The 18,886-nt window shown below is 44.9% G+C and overlaps 1 protein-coding gene across 1 annotated transcript in view; it reads left to right on the forward strand.

The window, feature by feature from the left end:
- LOC147900247 (dynamin-like protein ARC5) overlaps positions 1–18,886 on the forward strand; it is a 50,677-nt gene that overhangs the window by 21,471 nt on the left and 10,320 nt on the right. The window contains exons 16-17 of the mRNA XM_087376607.1: positions 7,695–7,752; positions 7,869–8,216. Of these exons, the coding sequence (XP_087232733.1) occupies positions 7,695–7,752; positions 7,869–8,216 (406 nt within the window). The remainder of the gene's footprint in view (positions 1–7,694; positions 7,753–7,868; positions 8,217–18,886) is intronic.

Raw genomic sequence — 18,886 nt, forward strand, 5'->3', positions numbered from 1 at the left:
CTGGTACGGAGGAAGAAACTAAACTTCGTTCATCGAAACGAGGAGGAGCTACTGAACATTTTGTTTAGTAATAACTCTAAGGACTTCTGGCGGAGATTTCTAGAAGGACGGTTCCCTCCGCCACTCACTGACACCCAGATCTGGTTTGATTATGCACGCACACTTTATGACATCCCAAATCAGCCAGTCCCTAGTCTCTCACACATGCCTCGTCCCACATCCTGCATCCTCTTCACTAGAGGAGGGGTAAAGGATGCTGTAATGAAACTTCATAATGGCCGAGCGAAGGATCGTGAGGTACTATGCACTGAGTTCATTGCATATGGGATTAACCTCCTAGCCCCGATCTTAGCAAAGCTTTTTAATGAAGCGGTTTGTTTGGGATTTCCACACACTTGGACCATTAACACTATCTCACCCACAAGGCAGGGGATCCCATGAGCCCGGAGAACTACAGGACCATTATGATTGGACATGTCATGTCCAAGATTTATGCATCAGTACTTGACTCCGAGGTTAGCAGACTTGCAGAGTGTCGAGGACTCAGAGCAGTAGGACAGGCCGGATTCTGGCGTGATCATGGAACCATGGACCACACTCTGATGCTCATATGTATCATCGAGGAGGCGAGGTCACGGAAGCAGAGGGTTTATTGTTGCTTTGTGGATTTTCGCAAGGCATTTGACACGGTCCCAAGAGCCCGCCTCTTACGGCACCTACAGGACTTGGGTTATGACCAGGAGATCATTTGGGATGTCATGGCACTTTACGAGAGAGTTTCTGGTAGAGTTCGGGTAGGATCTGGGTGGAAGATGAGATCATGAGTATCATCGGGGTCAAACAAGGGTGTCCTTTGTCGCCTACCTTGTTTGGCCTCTACATTGACGAGCTTGAGACAATGATGTAGACACAGGGGGATGTAGGTTGCTCTCTTGCGAGCACGCTGATCGAGATTTTGCTCTATGCAGATGACGTGGCTCTCTTGTCTTCCTCAGTAGAGGAGCTTTAGAGACACCTAGACGCACTACAGTCCTTTTGTGAGTCTCATGATTTGAAGGTCAACCTGGGTAAAACCAAGGTCATGATCTTCAATACATCTCGAGCCATCATGCGTCAGGAGCAGTTCACATTTGCGGGGTCATCTGTTGAGATAGTTTCATCATACACTTATCTTGGGGTTATCTTCACGGAGCTTCACTATGAGACTCGCGATGCAAGCACGCTTGAGTAGAGGGTATGCCTCATTGGCCAGGCTAGAGAGGCAGTGCTTCCGCTCACACTTTCAGGATCCACGCACCAAGGGGTCCGTATGGTTGTAGCATTCAAGCCTGTCGCCGTTCGTACAGATCAGCGCCACATGTTCGGGTTTTCGTACTCTGTCTATAGTCTAGCGTACAGTCAGCACCGCCATTTCGTACAGCTCCCGTCAGCTGTCCGTACAGCTGTACAGTCCATACTGTACGGACTGTTGCAAGTTTATTGAGCAGGGTTCTTCTTGCAAGGTCCATTTGCAGGCATTTGCGCATTGAGTCATTGTTTGGCTGTGGATTCAAGCAGGTATTTCTTTGTAGCAGGTGGAAATTTGGGGCTTTTGCAGGAGACTTGAAATTTGAGTGATATTTGGGGCTTCTAGTGAATTTGCCCAATTTCAGCTCAATTTCACCCCAAAATCTGGGGCTTTTGGTTTTGAACTACAATTTCAGGCATTTTTGGGGCTTTCAGTTAATTTGTCCTCTTTTGGATGCAATTTCCTTGAAGAAGTTGGGGCCTTTGGCATTCGGATGCAATTTGGCAGTTGAAAGACCATTTGGGAGATTTGCAAGCAGTTTTGGATCCATTGTGAGTTAAATTGCAGACTTTTGCCACTTTTTGCAGATTTTCTTTGCAGATTTTTGGTCATTTGCAGAGCATTGTGGTGCATTTCAAGCCTTTGATAGGCTGTGATAGTAATTGGCACTGTGGGCAAATTTTCTTTGGCAGACTCTGGTTGAGCATTTACATCCCAGGAAGGGATTTTACTTGTTTAGTTTGCTGTGTTTTTTGAGTTTATTTGGCAAAAATGGCTAAGAACAACCCCAATGAGGTGTTTGGAGTCCTCACATAGGAGGATAAGTTGGATGGCACCTACTCCTTGTGGAGTTTTATGGTTTGCAACATCTTGGTTGGCAGACATCTTTGGGATTATGTCAATGGAGATGAAGCAAGGCCAGATTATGTGGCGACACCTGCTACTCTTACAGCTGGAGGCACGTTTAGAGGTCAAAATGCAGCACAAGTAATTGCAGCAGCTGTTGCTCTAGTGGCTCCCACAGTAGAGTAGAAAAGATGGGATTCTAGATGCACAAGCTCTATCTGTGAAGAGGCTCATTATTCCTCACATTCGGTCATGCAAGACCTCAAAGGCAGCTTGGGAGATTTGGAGAGTATGTTTGCAGCAAGAAATGATGCCAGAGTTTCCTTCGTGAAGAGAGAGCTATCTCACACGCATATGGATGAGGGAGATTCAATGAATGCTCACCTCACAAAGCTTTAGGATTTGAGGGAGCAATTGTTGAATATAGATGAAGTTATTCCGGATTCAGAGATGATTACCACCACTCTGAATTCTCTTCCTGAGTCCTATCTTGGTTTCCACACCTTACTGAATTTGTCATTGAGGGGGGTAGCAATCCTCTCTCTTTTCACGAGTTAGTAGGAATTCTGTTGCAGGAAGAGCAGACAAGAAGAAATATGGCAACACGGGTTGGCGAGCATGCCATGCTTTCTAAGTTTAAGCCCAAAGGAAAAGGGCAGTAAAAGCAACATGCCAATCGGCCTGCACATCAGCATAAAGCTGATTCAGGACAGTCCTCTTATAAGGCTAAGGGTGATGCAAATAAGGCTAAAAAGAAGGGCATTTGTTACTACTGCAAGCAGCTAGGTCATTATATTGGTGAATGCAAGAAGCGCATAGCTAAAGAAAAGAAAAGGGATTCAGATATGGCTGTGTTAGATACATCAGCTCCTAATGCACATGATGGAGGAGATGTTACAGCCAACTTTGTGGAAGAGCACTATGCCTTTTTGTCTTGCATTTCAGATTCTTTAGTGGGTAGTTCAGATACTACAGCCACTCTTGATGATGACCCGTATGCTTTCTTGACTTGTAGTTATGACCCTTCAAAGGATGCATGCTCTCTTAGTGTCAATGAGACACTAAATACTTGGTATTTTGATAGTGGTGCTTCTAAGCACATCACTTCTAAGAAGAGTCTTTTTGCATCTTTGCATCCTCCACCTACTAAAAGAAGGTGACTTGTGTAAATAATTCTTTTTATTTAGTGTGTGGAGTGGGCGACATCATCCTCACATCCACTGATGGCACGAATTTCAGAATTATAGATGTTCTCTATGTGTCAGGTATAAAGAAGAATTTGCTTTCAGTGTCCTCTCTCAATAGAGGAGGATTTCAGGTTATATTTGATGATGCTAAGTGTGTAGTCAGAGACAAAGAGAATGACTATGCTTTGATATTGTCTAGGCACTTTGTTTCGGGGTCTTTGCTAAGTGTGCAGTCAGAGACAAAGAGAATGACTATGCTTTGATGTTGTCCGGCACTAAAAGAATTTGACTTGTGCAAATAATTATTTTTATTCAGTGTGTGGAGTGGGGGACATCATCCTCACATCAACTGATGGCACATATTTCAGAACTATAGATGTTCTCTATGTGCCAGGTATAAAGAAGAATTTGCTTTCAGTGTCCTCTCTCAATAGAGGAGGATTTCAGGTTATATTTGATGATGCTAAGTGTGCAGTCAGAGACAAAGAGAATGACTATGCTTTGATGTTGTCCGGAACTTTGTTTCGGGGTTTTTTTCAGCTTAACATATATGAGAAAAGATCCGATCTTGCATTCTCAGCGAGCACTCCCACTGCTGTGATGCAGAATGCGGAGTTATGGCATGCCAGTTAGAGGGCACATGAGCTATGACAGCTTAATGACACTTCAGAAGCATGCTATGGTTGATGCATTGCCTCCTTTGGAGCCACGTCCTCGTGCATGTGAGGGTTGCATCCTTGGCAAGATGCATAGATTTCCTTTTAAGAAGGATGGTGCAGTGAGAGCTACTCGAAAATTACAGCTCATACAGAGTGATGGCTGCGGTCCCATGAGAACACTTGCTTTTGGTGGTTATCTCTATTATGTTACATTCATATATGACTTCACCAATTATACTTGGGTCTATGGTCTTAATGCAAAACCAGAAGTGTTTATGCATTTTAAACACTTCGTGGCTATGGTTGAGAATGAGACATGACTCAAGGTGCAGACACTTCGCCCAGATAGAGGGGGGGAGTATATGTCTCATGAGTTTGAGGCATTTTTTAAGGAGAAAGGCATTACGCATCAACTTACAGTGAGGCTTACACCTCAATAAAATGGCAAAGATGAGCGCAATAATCGCATGCTTATGGAGATGGATAGATGCATGCTCACTAGTAAGAAGTTGCTTGACAGGTTTTGGCTCGAAGGCCTCATGTGTGCAAATTATGTTTTGAATCAGGCTCCCACAAAGGCTTTGAAGACAATCACTCCTTATGAGGCATGGCATGGGAGAAAGCCTTCAGTGGATCACTTCAGAGTTTTTGGTTGTGTTGCATATGCCCACGCGCTTGTGGAGTTTCGACATAAGTTGTCAGATAAGGCACTTAAATGCATTTTTGTTGGGTATAGTGCACAAAGCAAAGGCTATCGTCTCTACAATTCTGCTTCACGCAAGATTTTCGTGAGTAGAGATGTTATATTTTCAAAGAATTCAACACATACACATGCTGAATTTATTATTCCACCTTCTTCAGATGATGTTTTTGAGGGGATGCTTCCTATAGCATTTGGTTCCCCAGCTGAGGCTCATGCTGAAAATCAAAATTTATAGCAACCTCCTCCTGATCCACATGTCCCGATTTAGCCATAGGTTGATTATGTACCTCCACATGGTATGGATGAAGTTGTCAGGCAAGAGATTCAAGAGATACACGCAGCCAAAACAGTTCCGAATTGGTTGCTACAAAAGGGAGAGTAGGCTTGAGGCACCATTGCCTGGCAGGACTCGTAGTGCAGTAAGGCACGCAGAGGGGGCTCTTTTTGTTGAGATAGCTTTTGCAGGCACTCTTCTTGATGAAGAACCTGACTCTTTTGAAGAATGTGCATTGGATGCATGCCATGCACGATGAATGGCAGTCCATTGAGAAAAATCAGACTTGGGATGTTGTGGATTTGCCACCAGGGAAGCATGCCATTGGTAGCAAATGGGTTTTCAAAGTGAAACGGAAGCTAGATGGGTCCATTGACAGGTACAAGGCAAGGCTGGTTGCCATAGGCTATGCATAGAAGAAGGGCATAGATTATGAGGAGACTATTGCTCCTACATCTCGGATGACCACGATAAGATCAGTTATTGCCATGGCTGAAATTTTGTTTGGAATGTCCATCAGTTGGACATAAAAACAGCTTTCCTTAATGGGGACTTGCAAGAAGAGATTCATGTCAAACGACCTCCTAGATTTGAACTTTTTGGCAATGCACTTCAGGTTTGCAAGCTGAACAAAGCTTTATATGGGCTGAAACAAGCCCCACGTGCATGGTATGCCAAGATTGATGCATTCCTGGCAAGTAAGGGGTTACATAATAGTCCCACAGAAAGCATCCTCTATATCAAGAAGGATGGGGAGGGGATATTTTGGTCATCATTGTTTATGTAGCTGACATGCTACTCACAGGGTCAAATAAGGAAATAATTGCAAATTTCAAAGTTGAGTTGAAAGTTGATTTTGACATGACAGATTTGGGCATGTTAAATTTTTATTTGGGGATCCAGTTTATACAAGATAAGTGTGGCATTGTTATGTCTCAATCCAAGTATGTGCAGAAGCTCTTGGATAGGTTCAACATGCATGATTGTAAGCCTATAGCCACTCCCATGGAGCCGGGGCTGAAGTTTACTATGTATGATGCAAGTGAATCAGTGGATGTCACACTTTACAGCCAGGCTGTTGGATGCCTCATCTATTTGTGCAATACTAGGCCCGATATTCAGTATGCAGTGTCTCAGGTGAGTAGGTATATGCGGAGCCCAAAGACAACACATTGGCAGGCTGTAAAACGCATCTTCCGTTATTTGCAAGGCACAAAGTCTTATGGCTTGATGTTTCCCAAGGGGGGTGACTTGCAGAGGCATGCTTACAGTGATTCATATTGGGCAGGAGACTATGATACCAGGTAGTCTACTAGTGGTTATTGTTTCTTTGTGGGCAAAGCTTGCATTGCTTGGCTGAGCAAGAAGCTATCTACAGTGGCTACTTCCTCATGTGAAGCTGAGTATAGGGTAGCTTTCACAGCGACAGTTGAATGTGTTTGGCTGCGTCGTTTGTTCGTTGATCTTTGTCTCTTATAAGAGGGTTCTTCTCCAATTCTCACTGATAGTTAGAGTGCTATAGCAATGGCAAAGAATCCTGTGTTTCATGCTCGCACGAAGCACATTGAGGTTCATTATCATTATGTTAGAGAGAAGTTGCATGCAGGGGAGATCAGTATGATCTATGTGTCAACACATGACAATGTTGCTTACATTTTCACCAAAGCACTTCCACGTGAGAAGTTTAAGGCATTTCACAGTGCCCTAAACTTATCTCCTTTTGGTGATTGATCACTACCTTGTACATCACATTGGCACTGCAGGGGGGTGTTAGAGTTATTATCATGTTCTTGGCAATGGCCAATGTATTTTAATAAGAAGGTTAGGGGCACTTTTCCCTCTTTGAGGTTTTTCCCCATCAATCCCTAACTACGGTTAGTGGATAGGATAGGGTTTTGTCACTTGGACAAAACCCCTCACTCTTTCTTTATACTTCACTCATTCCACTCTTCTATTCAGTACACTTACGTGTGCTCACTCCCACTCTTGCTCATTGCTCTCCATTTGTTCACAAAACTGTTTGCTACAGTTCCCTGTGGGTTTGAGTAGAAGCTCCCAAGGTGCAGGACTTTTAAACACATGAGGTCCAGATGCAAGTACTAGGCTGGTTAGGAGAGCTGAAATCAAACAAGTACTTTCTGACTCCTGAAGTGGACAAAATGTGACAGGAGGAAAGATTTGTCAAAGAAACCAGACATGTAACAATTACCACAACAAAGGTCTTGACACCATGTCAGAAAATAGATAGCTTGCTTGCTACAGCTAACTCCTCACAGTCAAAGACTTCCCCAAGATCACAAAACCTTAATAAATATCACATGCACTTCGTGTGCACACAATAGCATAAATTCACTCACAAATGCTCAAATAAATTTGTCTTCATTTTGTGAAAAGTTGTATTTGCAGTCTCTGCTAGGTAAGGTTAACTCTGCAGCAGAGACGTATGCTAGTTGTTCTATACCTCAAAAAGAGAAGTGTTGCTGTGAGGCAAGGAAAACGTGGAGCTTGACATTTTTGTTGATAGAAGTGAGAGAGAGGCATCCCTTGCAACCTATGGTGGCCTTTTTTCCATTTATATTTTTACCGTTTGTTGGCTGCAGAAAACTGCAGTTAAAGACTTATGTGTTGTGGCCATCTTATCTCCTGTTGCTTTGTTTGAATAGTTGCTACATAACTCTCATGTATCTGCTGAAAAAGTGCAAATGTACTAACACAATCAGTGCTTCAACTTGTCTAGATGTATGGAGGATCTTATGAGTACAACTCGCTATGTGACCTGGTCTTTGCACAATAAGGTTCATGCTTATATTTAATTTGACACATTCAATATTGGGTTATTATATTACATTATACAAAGTCCTTGTTTAGATGCATGTAAGAAAGCTGGCTGTTGCTTATCTGGATTTTGCAGAATCGGTCAGGGTTACGTCAGTTCCTGGACACATTTTCCAGCAGTGACACATCTAGTTTGGCTTCAGCTGTGGTCCCTGGGGCGGTGCTTTCTGATGGTATTGTTGGGGCAGTTGGAAGCGGCAACAAGCAGGATAATAAATTACGTCAAGAATCCAAGGGGAATCCTTCTGCGCCAAACTCAGATTCCAGCACTAATCAAACAAGTCAAGCAAGGTTGGTGGACTTATTGGAGAGTACACTTTGGAACCGCAGATTAGCCCCTTCCTCTGAAGAGATTGTCAATGCCCTCGTTGCTCAAATTTTTGAAGGCATACGAGACCATTTTGTTACTGCTGCTGAATTGAAGGTATGCACTCATGTCTCCCAAGTCGCAAGATTTAAATTCATTTTCCTACTTGAGAGTATCCATATCGGATATATGATGTGAAATATATTCAAACTATATAAGACTTCGGGATGCCTGACAGGCCTATGAGACAAGCGAAATAAACCATACAAGCCATTGTGGGTTAAAGCAAAGGGCTCGCTAGGCCCTTGCTGAGTGCTAAGCTAAGCCAATAATCTAAAAATCTCAAAACTCAAAAGACTCAGACATGCAATGTTAGTGCTCCAGATACATATCCAAGGGCCATGGTGACTCTTCAATGAGACGCGAAGATGCCACGTATGTGCATCTGTTGGGCCGTCTCACGTTGTAGCGATGGGCGTGGTCTCCTTGATCTCTGTAGCAATTGGGCCATATGAAGGGTGATACGTTGACTTGGGCTGTCTCCTCTGAGTAGAGCGGCGATGGACTAGACCTCTATTGTGCATGCTTTGGTCATCCTCTATGTCGCTGGCTCTACAGCATCGCACCGTCTCTTCCCGTTGATCCATGCTCCCCTCATGTATGTTATCTCCTCCTCCTATATCCCAACGTGTCTTGGAGCTGACTCAAAGTCTTTGCTGTTTGGTCTGTTGTAGGAGGGTCTCTCTATGTCGCCGCATCTTCATAAAGAAGAGGTTGACGCAGACCTAGTCATGGAAGTGGATCAGCCGAGAGAGTGGTCCGAAGTTGTGTCCCTCTTGAAAGAAGCAGTGGTACCGTCCTCGAATCTCAAAGTAGGCGGAGCAAGTACATAGGAAGTGCTCCTTTGTCTATTACCTGTGCTAATATGCATAGCTTGCAAATCCGCTCTCTCTAGGTGTGCTTGCGGCCCTCCCTGCCTCGATTCTCATTTGGCGGGACAAGACCCCGCATTTGTGCGATGGCAATCAATCCTCAGTGCGTGTGAGACTGGTCTGCCTTCTAGATACTGGGGCCTCGTAATCACTCGATCCTCTAATATTTTGAGAGAAGGTAGAATTGAATCTTGGTGGGAAGCTTTTGGTTCCTACGAAAATCACTCGATCCTCTGATACTCTCAAAGAAGAGATTGTGGTAGAATTGAATCTTGGTGGGAACTTTTGGTTCCTACCCCAAGTCCGTGATGTATAGAGCTGGAGTAGATCCAACCATACGATACAGTTGATCTCATCTCGTGGAATGAGGAAAGTGAGGGAGGCGATCCAAGTTGTATTGAAAGGAGGGAGTCGATCCAAGCTATACTAAGCTATACTGAAAGGGAGGGAAGGCGATCCATCTCTCTCTCTCTCACACACACACACACACACACATACACTTTTTTGGTGAAACCTGTGACTATTAAATTAACATGAAATCAATGTACATGACATTAGACTCCAAAAGAGAGCCTAATGGAAGAACTCAAAAACAGTGAGAAAACACTTTAAGGCTAGTAGCATCCAAATCCCTCACAGCATAACTATCATATAAAGATTGCTTGAGGGACATTCTGAAGAAAGCATATGCCTGAGGGAACTGTTGTCCCATCCTAAAATGCAATCTCTGTGTCCAAATAGTCCATAGTACCCAAAAACGAGCCTAGTGAAAGAAAAGGAGGAATGGAGACATCTGAGATGAGAAGCATCCAAACATCCAGAAGAGTTTCTCGAATCTGATAGAGGGAAACCGAAGCCGCAGCAAATGAGAGACATGAGTGATCAATATCCGAGAGTGCGGGCAAGACCATAACAAATGGGGAACTGTCTCACGATGATGAGAGTAACGGGGGCAGGAAGAGGAAGCAATACAACGTGCTTCCAATTTCACCCCAATGGAAAAAGCTCCCACTATACATCTCCAAAAGAAAAGCCTCTGTTTCAATGGCAATTTAGCTTTCCAAAATTTCTTGAGTTTTGATTGCCACCAAGATAAAGGCCTATCCAAATTCCAAAGAGTGTTGGCATGCTTATCAATCCATGGCGGTGGAAGATCACACACACACACACACACACACACACACACACGCATGCATGCACGCACGCACGCGCACTTTTTTTTAGTGAAATCTTATATTTCTGTGTGGGAAATCTCAAAAGAGGTAAAAACCCACCAATAAGTACAAGGAAAAAATTTACAAGTTAAACCTCAGAGCAAAAGTCATAAGGCAGCCAAGTAAAAAGTTACATATCAAGCTGGAGGAGGATTAAACACAGCATCCTCCAGCTTCAAATTGTTGCTTTGTAAAAACTAATGCAGTGATGAAACCACACGATCAATAAATTTTTTGCCCTTGTGATTCTTCTTGATATAGGCTGGTACCTGAAATTTCTGAATCACAGGGTCAAAAACCTGTTGTAACATGGGATGAAAAGATTCCAGTAAGAAAGGTACTTCTGCATCCCGGACAGAAGAAAACTCTAGCACAGGCATCAAAGGCGGAGAGGCTAAATCAACATCTGTATCTTCCGACGAAAAAAGCTGCATCTGATAAAGCAAGACTTAGCATTTGAGCTTCATTTTGAGGATCAACCTGAGTAAGAGCAGGGGCAGCATCCTGAGAGAGAGCATGCATATCATCCTGTAAAATTCCCTCTGCAAGGGGTACATCCATTTCCTGAGTAGAAGGAGACTGATGGTACTCAATAGGGTGGCAATCCTGAGCTTCTTCAGCAAGAGGAAGATTTGCCTATGATTTATCTACCTTCCTCCAGTAGTGCTTCGGAGCAGTAGAAGGCTTCTCCAAAGAAGCCATAGCAAAAACCAGAGGAGAAGGGAGAGTAACCTTGACAGCTGAAGGAGGAGCAAGAGGAATGGGCCTGGATGTAGAAGGGCAATCACGTGCAAAATGACCAACCTGTCGGCACCAATAACATGCAGTGGGCAAAGATGCAAAATGCAGCATGATGCGCATCAGATGGGCAAATCCCAAATCAAGATCCAGAGTAGATGGCACGGGCTGTGTCATATCCCACAAAACGCAAAGGCGAACATCATGGGAAGCTTGCAAGAACTCATATCTCGGAACATGGAGGCCTTCCCAAAAAAGCTGCAAGAGTTGGAAGATGCCGAAGAAGAGGCACAGGCAACGCTTTGAGAGTAATCCAAACCGGACAGTGAGTTAGAAGGGTAGCAGAAGGATTGAAAAGTGGATCCCAGGGCATCACATAAGCGAAGAAACCAGCCCCAGGAACACCAGCACGACTGATTAGCCGCTTCACCACATCAGTCGAAGAAACGTGGGCATAATAAAATCCTTTGCCCAGAAAGACAAAAGATGAAATACAATCCGGACCCATTGCAGCTTCAGCCCAACGACAAAGTTGAGCGGCAGAAACCCTGCCCATAAAGTAGAGACAGACTCCAAACTGCTGAGCCTGTCGAAGACTTGAAACCACAAGGGCAAACAAACGGGGAACCTGATGAAGGAACATCTGTAACAGAGGCTGGGCATAACTGACGCAGAAGATCCACCTGCAGGCAAGAAGAAGGGCCATCTGCGAGATCAAGCTTTGCTGATTTGAAAGAGGATGAAGAAGGCAAAGCACCGTGCTTCCGTTGAATGAAGACTCGAGCAGGAGGAACAGAGGAAGCATAAAAAACAAAAGATGTTTGGGGAGCCTGTATGGGTTGTACGGGCGGGGAAATCTGTACGGATGAAGTAGGTACTGGCGTTTGCACCACGTCTGCTCGGATGGAGGGTTGTACGAAGGGCTGAACTAAAGGTTGTGTAGATAACTGTAGGGGTCGGGGGGGCTGTACGGACTGTACGGAATTCTGTATAGCTGTGTATGGAATTCCGTACAGCTGACGTGAGCTGTACGGATGGCGATAAAGGTTGCAAGGTGGAAGACCGGGTCTGTACGGGCAAAACGAGGGAGGGAATAGAGGGGGACGAGGGTCGACCAGGGCTGCGGGGGCTCCAGAGCTCTCCATCACACACACACACACGCGCGCGCGTGTGGGGCAAAATGAGGGAGGGAAATAGAGGGGGACGGAGGGTTGACTAGGGCTGTGGGGGCTCCAGAGCTCTCCATCACACATGCACACGCACACGCACACACAACGTCCATATATATATATATATATATATATATATATAAAGCATCCATGGGAGGCCTCGCGGGCATGTGGGACAAAGCACAAAAAAAAGGGAACTCATACAAGCCTTAGTAGGCTGAAGCAAAGGGCGCGCCAGGGCTCTTGTTGAGTACTAATCTATGCTAACAAAATCATAATCATGAACATAAATAGTCAACTGCAACTGCATAGTGGACTAGATCAATCTATCCAGTATTAGGTACAAATTGAAAACAAGTCAATCTCGAAGTTGGGACTCAGAATCATATTCAGAAACCGAAGCTTAGCACAATGATGAATCTCTAGTGAGCTGCGAAGATATCTCGTATCTGTGTTTGTCGAGCTGTCTCGCGCTACGGTGAGGGATGCAGTCTCCTCGCTCTTTGAACTCTTTGGACTATGTCCAGAGTGACCCCTCGTCTTTGTCGGTCCCCCTGAGGAACACTGTGATAGGTTGGACCTCAATAGAATGTGCTCTGGGCACTCTCTGTCGCGCATGTGGTCTCTGCGTCTCTCTCTTGGTGATACCGTGTTGGCTACTAATCCATACTGCTCTCATGTCGGCTAGCTCCTCCTCCACTCCGCTATATCCTGGGGTTGACTCAAATGTATAGAACTCTGTGACGTGTCGCTGTGCCTGGTTAGCCTCTATGTCCTGTGGTGGTCTAGGCCCCTGTTGCTCTCTGATCTGTCGCAGTAGTGTCTTCCTGTGCCGACGCATCTCCATCAGATAGAGCCCAATACAAACCTGGTCATGGAAATGGATCAGTCGTGCTAGAGTACCGAAGCCACTCCCCTCCAGGTAGAGACAGTGGTTATACCCCTAGATCTCATAGTAGGCAAGGCAAACACAGAGAAAATGCTCCTCTGTCTCAACGGCCCCCAGTGTACATAGTATACCTGTTGCTCTCCTTGCCTCAATCCTCAACTGATGGGATGAAGCCTGCAACTGACCAATGGCAATCCTCAGTGTATGGGAGGCTTCTCTGTCCTCGAGATACTGGGGTTTGATGATGAATTTCTCCTCTGATACTTTTAAGAAGTGGTCGTGGTAGAACTGGGTCTTGGTGGGGAGCTCCTGGTCCCCCCCTCCCGCCCAAAGTTTGGGATGTATGAAGCTGGAGGAGGCCTAACCGTGTCATACGGTTGATCTCATATCGTGGGATCGACTCAGGAGGCGCATCCATGTTGTACTGAAAGGGGGGAAGCTTGTCCATCTGGATACCGTGCCTGGCAAGCCATGCATATATGCGTGCATACCATGTGTCTGCCCCGCTCTATGCTAGTTGTCTGGATGACTCTAGGGCCAGCCTCGGAAGTCTCCAGTGAGGTAAGTCTGAGACTCTGTGGATGAATGCCACTTTCTGAAAGATGGCATCAACCTGGAGAGGTGTCATGGCAAACTCTGCGTGCACTATCTCATGTGGGACTTAGGGCTTACACCAAATCATCTGGGACCCCATCGTCACTTGTAGCCGCTCGAAATTCCTCCAGTCTGTCCTCGAGAGATTGCATCCCCAAAAGGGTGCTACATAAATGGCAGTCGGCCACACCAGTGTGTTGAAAAGCGAGCCCTTCGTTGGTGGATCTTGGAAGTGCGCCTGGAAGCACTGTTGCTCTAGTCTAGACAAAGCACTACATCCCTGTGTGAGCCATGCTTGGGCTGCATGGGCCATTGTGAAAATGGGTCCTGTGAAGATTGCTCCCAAATATGTGTACGACTGCACTATCTCCACCGGCTCGCCACGATAAGTGAAACTAGGTTGGCAAAGCACTGCTCGTGAGGTGTTGAAGGCCATAACCTTGGTTTTCCCTAGAATGTCCGTTAGGTCTCTCTCTTTGCAGAACACCTCTAAGGCCTCCAGATCTCTTGGTAGCCCCTCCGCTGAGGATGATATAAGGACTATATCATCACCATATAACAATATTTGTATAAGGAGGTCACTAGTGATGAACCCTCACCCCCTAGGCGATCTATGAAGGATGTGATCTCATCGATGTAGAGTCCAAAGAGAGTCGGTGAGAGAGGGCAGCGCTGCTTCACCCCGATTGTGTTCTTGACCCAATCCGATAGACTGCCTGGAGCACGGACTCTACCTCTGACCAACTCATATAGCCTTATCACACCCCAGATCAACGTCTCTGGAATCTGCTTCTCCGTAGTCTCATGATCATACGAGATTGTGGACAGTGTTGAAGGCCTTCCGAAAGTCTACGAAACATGTGTAGACTTTCTGATGTTTGGACCTTGCCTCCTCAATGACAGCCCTCCGAGTGAAAATGTGGTCTAGAGTAAAGTGCTACCTCATGAATCCTGCTTGTCCTAATGCTCGCTGCCCCCGTGGCTCTATATGACTGCTGATCTTCCTCTCTAGTACGGATCCATAGATCTTTGCCACATATGACGTGCATGTTCCTCTCTTCGTACCACAGATATGAGTGGTCTTAAGTGTGTCTTGAAAAGGACAGCTACACCTCCGGAGCTGTTAGAATTATTGTTATAATTTAGCAGTGACGAATAATGTAATAAGTAGGTTAGGGGCACTTTTCCCTCATTTTAGAGGTTTTTCCCCCTTATCACAGTTAGTTCACTAACTATGGATAGTGAAGGATAAGGTTTTGTCACTTAGACAAAACCTATCCCACTCTTCAGTTGTATTACACTCTTCTATTGCAACTATTGCTTTTAGCTCTCAGTCTCCTACTCACATTTGGTATCAGAGCAGCAAGACCTTGCTCCCTGCTCCTTGCCCACAAGCTCCCTTGCTTAAAGCTCCCTGCCCGTCCGTACCTGCTTGCAGCTTTCGTCCGTACAGTCCTCCGTACAATCTGTACGGACTCAGCTCTTGCACCGTCGTACCAGCTCCTGCACCGTACAGCTCCTGTCGTTAGGTCCGTACAAGCTTACGGAGCTTCGGTACTCCGTACATCGCCGTACAGCCCGTCGTCCATACAGGCATACATCTGCGCAGTACAGTCGTACATATGCACCGTACAATTGTCGTCCGTACAGCAGCAACCGTACAGCCGTACATTGTACGGATTTCGTACTGACAGTTCCGTACAATCAGAGGAGACCATACTTTCTGCAGATTTTCTCTTTGCAAGTGGACTCTGGAAGGTGTTTCGTGATAGGCATTTGCGGAGAGAGCCTTTGTTTGGCCAAGATCTTGCAAAAATTTGGGGCTTTTGCAATCACATTGCAATTTTGCAATGAAATTTGGGGCTTTTGCAGGCAGAGTGCAATTTGTGCAACATTTGGGGCTTTTAGACCATTTGCCCCTTTCTGGTTGCAAGTTCAAGCCACAAATTGGGGCTTTTGGGTTGGGAGAGCAATTTTGTAGGTTTCATTTCACACTGCCTTTCTGTAAGTGTTTTGAAGCACTTTTGGCAGGTTTTGGGAGAGATTGGATGCTTTGGCAGATTTCTGACAGAGACATTACAGAGATTTGAGTTGCATTTTCAGCCAGTGTTTGGCTGTATTTTTTTGGGAATTGTGCACTCCATTCCCAGCATGGGAATTCAGATTTTCATTTGCTGTATTTTCTTTCTCAGACATGGCCCAACAAAATCAGAATGATTTCCAGTTCAGTGGTCTCTCACAAGAGGATAAGCTGGATGGTACCAACTACTCCCTCTGGAGTTTTATGGTACGCAACATTCTGATTTCCCGTAATTTATGGGACTATGTAAATGGGGATGAGATCCGGTCAGCAAATGTGGCACCTAATACCCCTCCCTAGCAAGGAGGAGGCAGAGGTCGTGCACAGGGTACAGCTGCAGGACAAGTTATTGGTGCAGCTATACCTACTACTCCAGAACAAAAGAGATGGGATTCACGTGATGCTTTAGCTTTGTCGTGTATTTCTATTTCAGTGAAAAGATTCATCATTCCGCATATCCCGTCGTGTAAGACCTCAAAGGCAGCATGGGATATTTTGGAGAGCATGTATGCAGCCCGGAATGATGCCAGGGTGTCTTTTTTGAAAAGAGAATTGTCTCATACACATATGGAAGCGGGTGACTCCATGTCAGTGCACCTCACAAAGCTACAGGATTTACGAGAGCAATTGCTGAATATTGATGAGATCATTCTTGATTCAGAGATGATTACCACTACTCTGAATTCTCTTCCTAAGTCTTATCTCAGCTTTCATACCTCGCTAAATTTGTCATTGAGGGGGGGTGCAAATCCTCTTAATTTTCACGAGTTGATAGGACTTCTGTTGCAGGAAGAGCAGACCAGGTAAAACATGGCTTCACGAGCAGGTGAACATGCCATGCTTTCAAAATTCAAGCCTAAAGGAAAGGGACAAGCAAAGACATTAGCAAATCAGCCTTCCAGTGGTTCAGGACAGCCTTCTCAAAAGGCTAAGGGTGATGCAGGTAAGCCCAAGAAGAAGGGTATATGTCATTACTGCAAAAAGCCAGGTCATTACATTGGAGAATGCAAGAAGAGTCTTGCAAAAGAAAAGAAAATCAGCTCCGGTATGGCTGTTTCAGATTCAGCTCCTCATGCATCTGACAATGAGCAAGCTACAGCGAACTTTGTGGAACACGACTATGCCTTCTTGTCTTGCATTTCAGACTCTCAGTTGGCTGCTCCGGATATTACAGCCACTTGTAATGATGTTCTGACATGCAATTATGATTCTTCCAAGGATGCATCAGCTTTCAGTGTCAATGAGACACTAAATACATGGTATTTTGATAGCGGTGCCTCAAAGCATATTACTTCCAGGAAGTGTCTTTTCACTTCTCTGCATCCACCTCCGGTTGGTAAAAAGGTCACATGTGCCAACAACTCCTCCTATTCAGTTCGTGGTACAGGAGAAGTTGAACTTACAGCCATTGATGGCTCAACATTCAAAATTTCTGATGTCTTGTATGTGCCTGGTATCACAAAAAATCTACTTTCAGTGTCCACTCTGATATATCTGATGCAAATCACAATTTACAGATACCTCCACATGCTCTGATTCAGCCACAGGATGTCTTACCACCTCCACAAGCAGTGAAAGAGGTTGTTTAGCAAGAAATTGCTGATATACATGCAGTAAAAACAGTTCCAAATTGGCTGTTAGAAACTCTCAGGGAGATGCTCCATTACCGGGTAGAACTCGTAGTGCAGTAAGGCACATGGAGGAGCTCTTTCAATTGAATCAGCTTATGCAGGTACTCTTCTTGATGAGGAGGAACCTGAGACATTTGAAGAAGCATAGGATAATGTGCATTGGATGAATGCCATGCACGATGAATTGCAGTCCATTCAGAAAAATCAGACATGGGAAGTTGTGGATTTGCCACCAGGTAAACATGCCATAGGTACACGGTGGGTTTTAAAAGTCAAAAGAAAGCCAGATGGGTCCATTGATTGGTACAAAAATTAGACATGGGAAGTTGTGGATTTGCCACCAGGTAAACATGCCATAGGTACACGGTGGGTTTTAAAAGTCAAAAGAAAGCCAGATGGGTCCATTGATCGGTACAAGGCAAGGCTGGTTGCAAAAGGATATGCTCAGAAAAAGGGCATAGATTATGAGGAGACTTTTGCTCCTACATCCAATATGACAACCATCAGGTCGGTTATAGCCATGGCTGCAAATTTTGAATGGAATGTTCATCAGTTGGACATTAAAACAGCTTTCCTTAATGGAGACTTGTTGGAAGAGGTTTATGTCAAACAATCTCCGGGATTTCAAATTTCAGAAAATGCACTTCAGGTATGCAAGCTGAATAAAGCTTTGTATGGGCTGAAACAAGCCCCACGTGCCTGGTATGCCAAAATTCATGACTTTCTGACCAGCAAGGGGCTGCACAATAGTCCAACTGAGAGCACCCTCTACATCAAGAAGGATGGGGGGGATATTTTAGTCATCATTCTTTATGTAGATGACTTACTGCTCACAGGGTCAAATGAGGATAATATTGCAGATTTTAAAGCTGAATTGCAGACCACTTTTGACATGTCAGATTTGGGGCTGCTACACTTTTATTTGGGGATCCAGTTCACTCAAAAGAAAAGTGGCATTGTTATGTCTCAATCCAAGTATGTGCAGAAACTCTTGGACAGATTCAACATGCAGGATTGTAAGTCCATAGCTACTCCCATGGAGCGGGGGCTGAAGCTTACAATGCATGATGCAGGTGAATCAATTGATGTCACACTCTATAGTCAGGCTGTTGGATGCCTCATTTATCTCTGCAATACACGACCTGATATTCAGTTTGCAGTTTCTTAGGTGAGCAGGTATGCACAGCCCAAAGATTATGCATTGGCAGGCTGTAAAACGCATCTTTCGTTACTTGCAAGGTACAAAGTCTTTTGGCTTGATGTTTTCCGGGGGGGGTGACTTGCAGGTGCATGCCTACAGTGACTCAGATTGGGTTGGAGACTATGACACTAGGCAGTCCACAAGTGGCAATTGTTTCTTTTTGGGCAAAGCTTGTATTTCTTGGTTGAGCAAGAAACAGTCTACAGTGGCTACCTCCTCATGTGAAGCTGAGTACAGGGCAGCTTTCACAGTGACAGTTGAATGTGTTTGGTTGCGTTGTTTATTTGCTGATCTTCATCTTTCATTGGAGGGTCCTTCTCCAATTCTCACTGATAGTCA

This window comes from Dipteris shenzhenensis, chromosome 7 (assembly GCF_047967505.1).
Source record: "Dipteris shenzhenensis isolate YYH24624 ecotype China chromosome 7, Dip_SZ_1.0, whole genome shotgun sequence".
In the NCBI taxonomy this organism is placed as follows: domain Eukaryota; kingdom Viridiplantae; phylum Streptophyta; class Polypodiopsida; order Gleicheniales; family Dipteridaceae; genus Dipteris; species Dipteris shenzhenensis.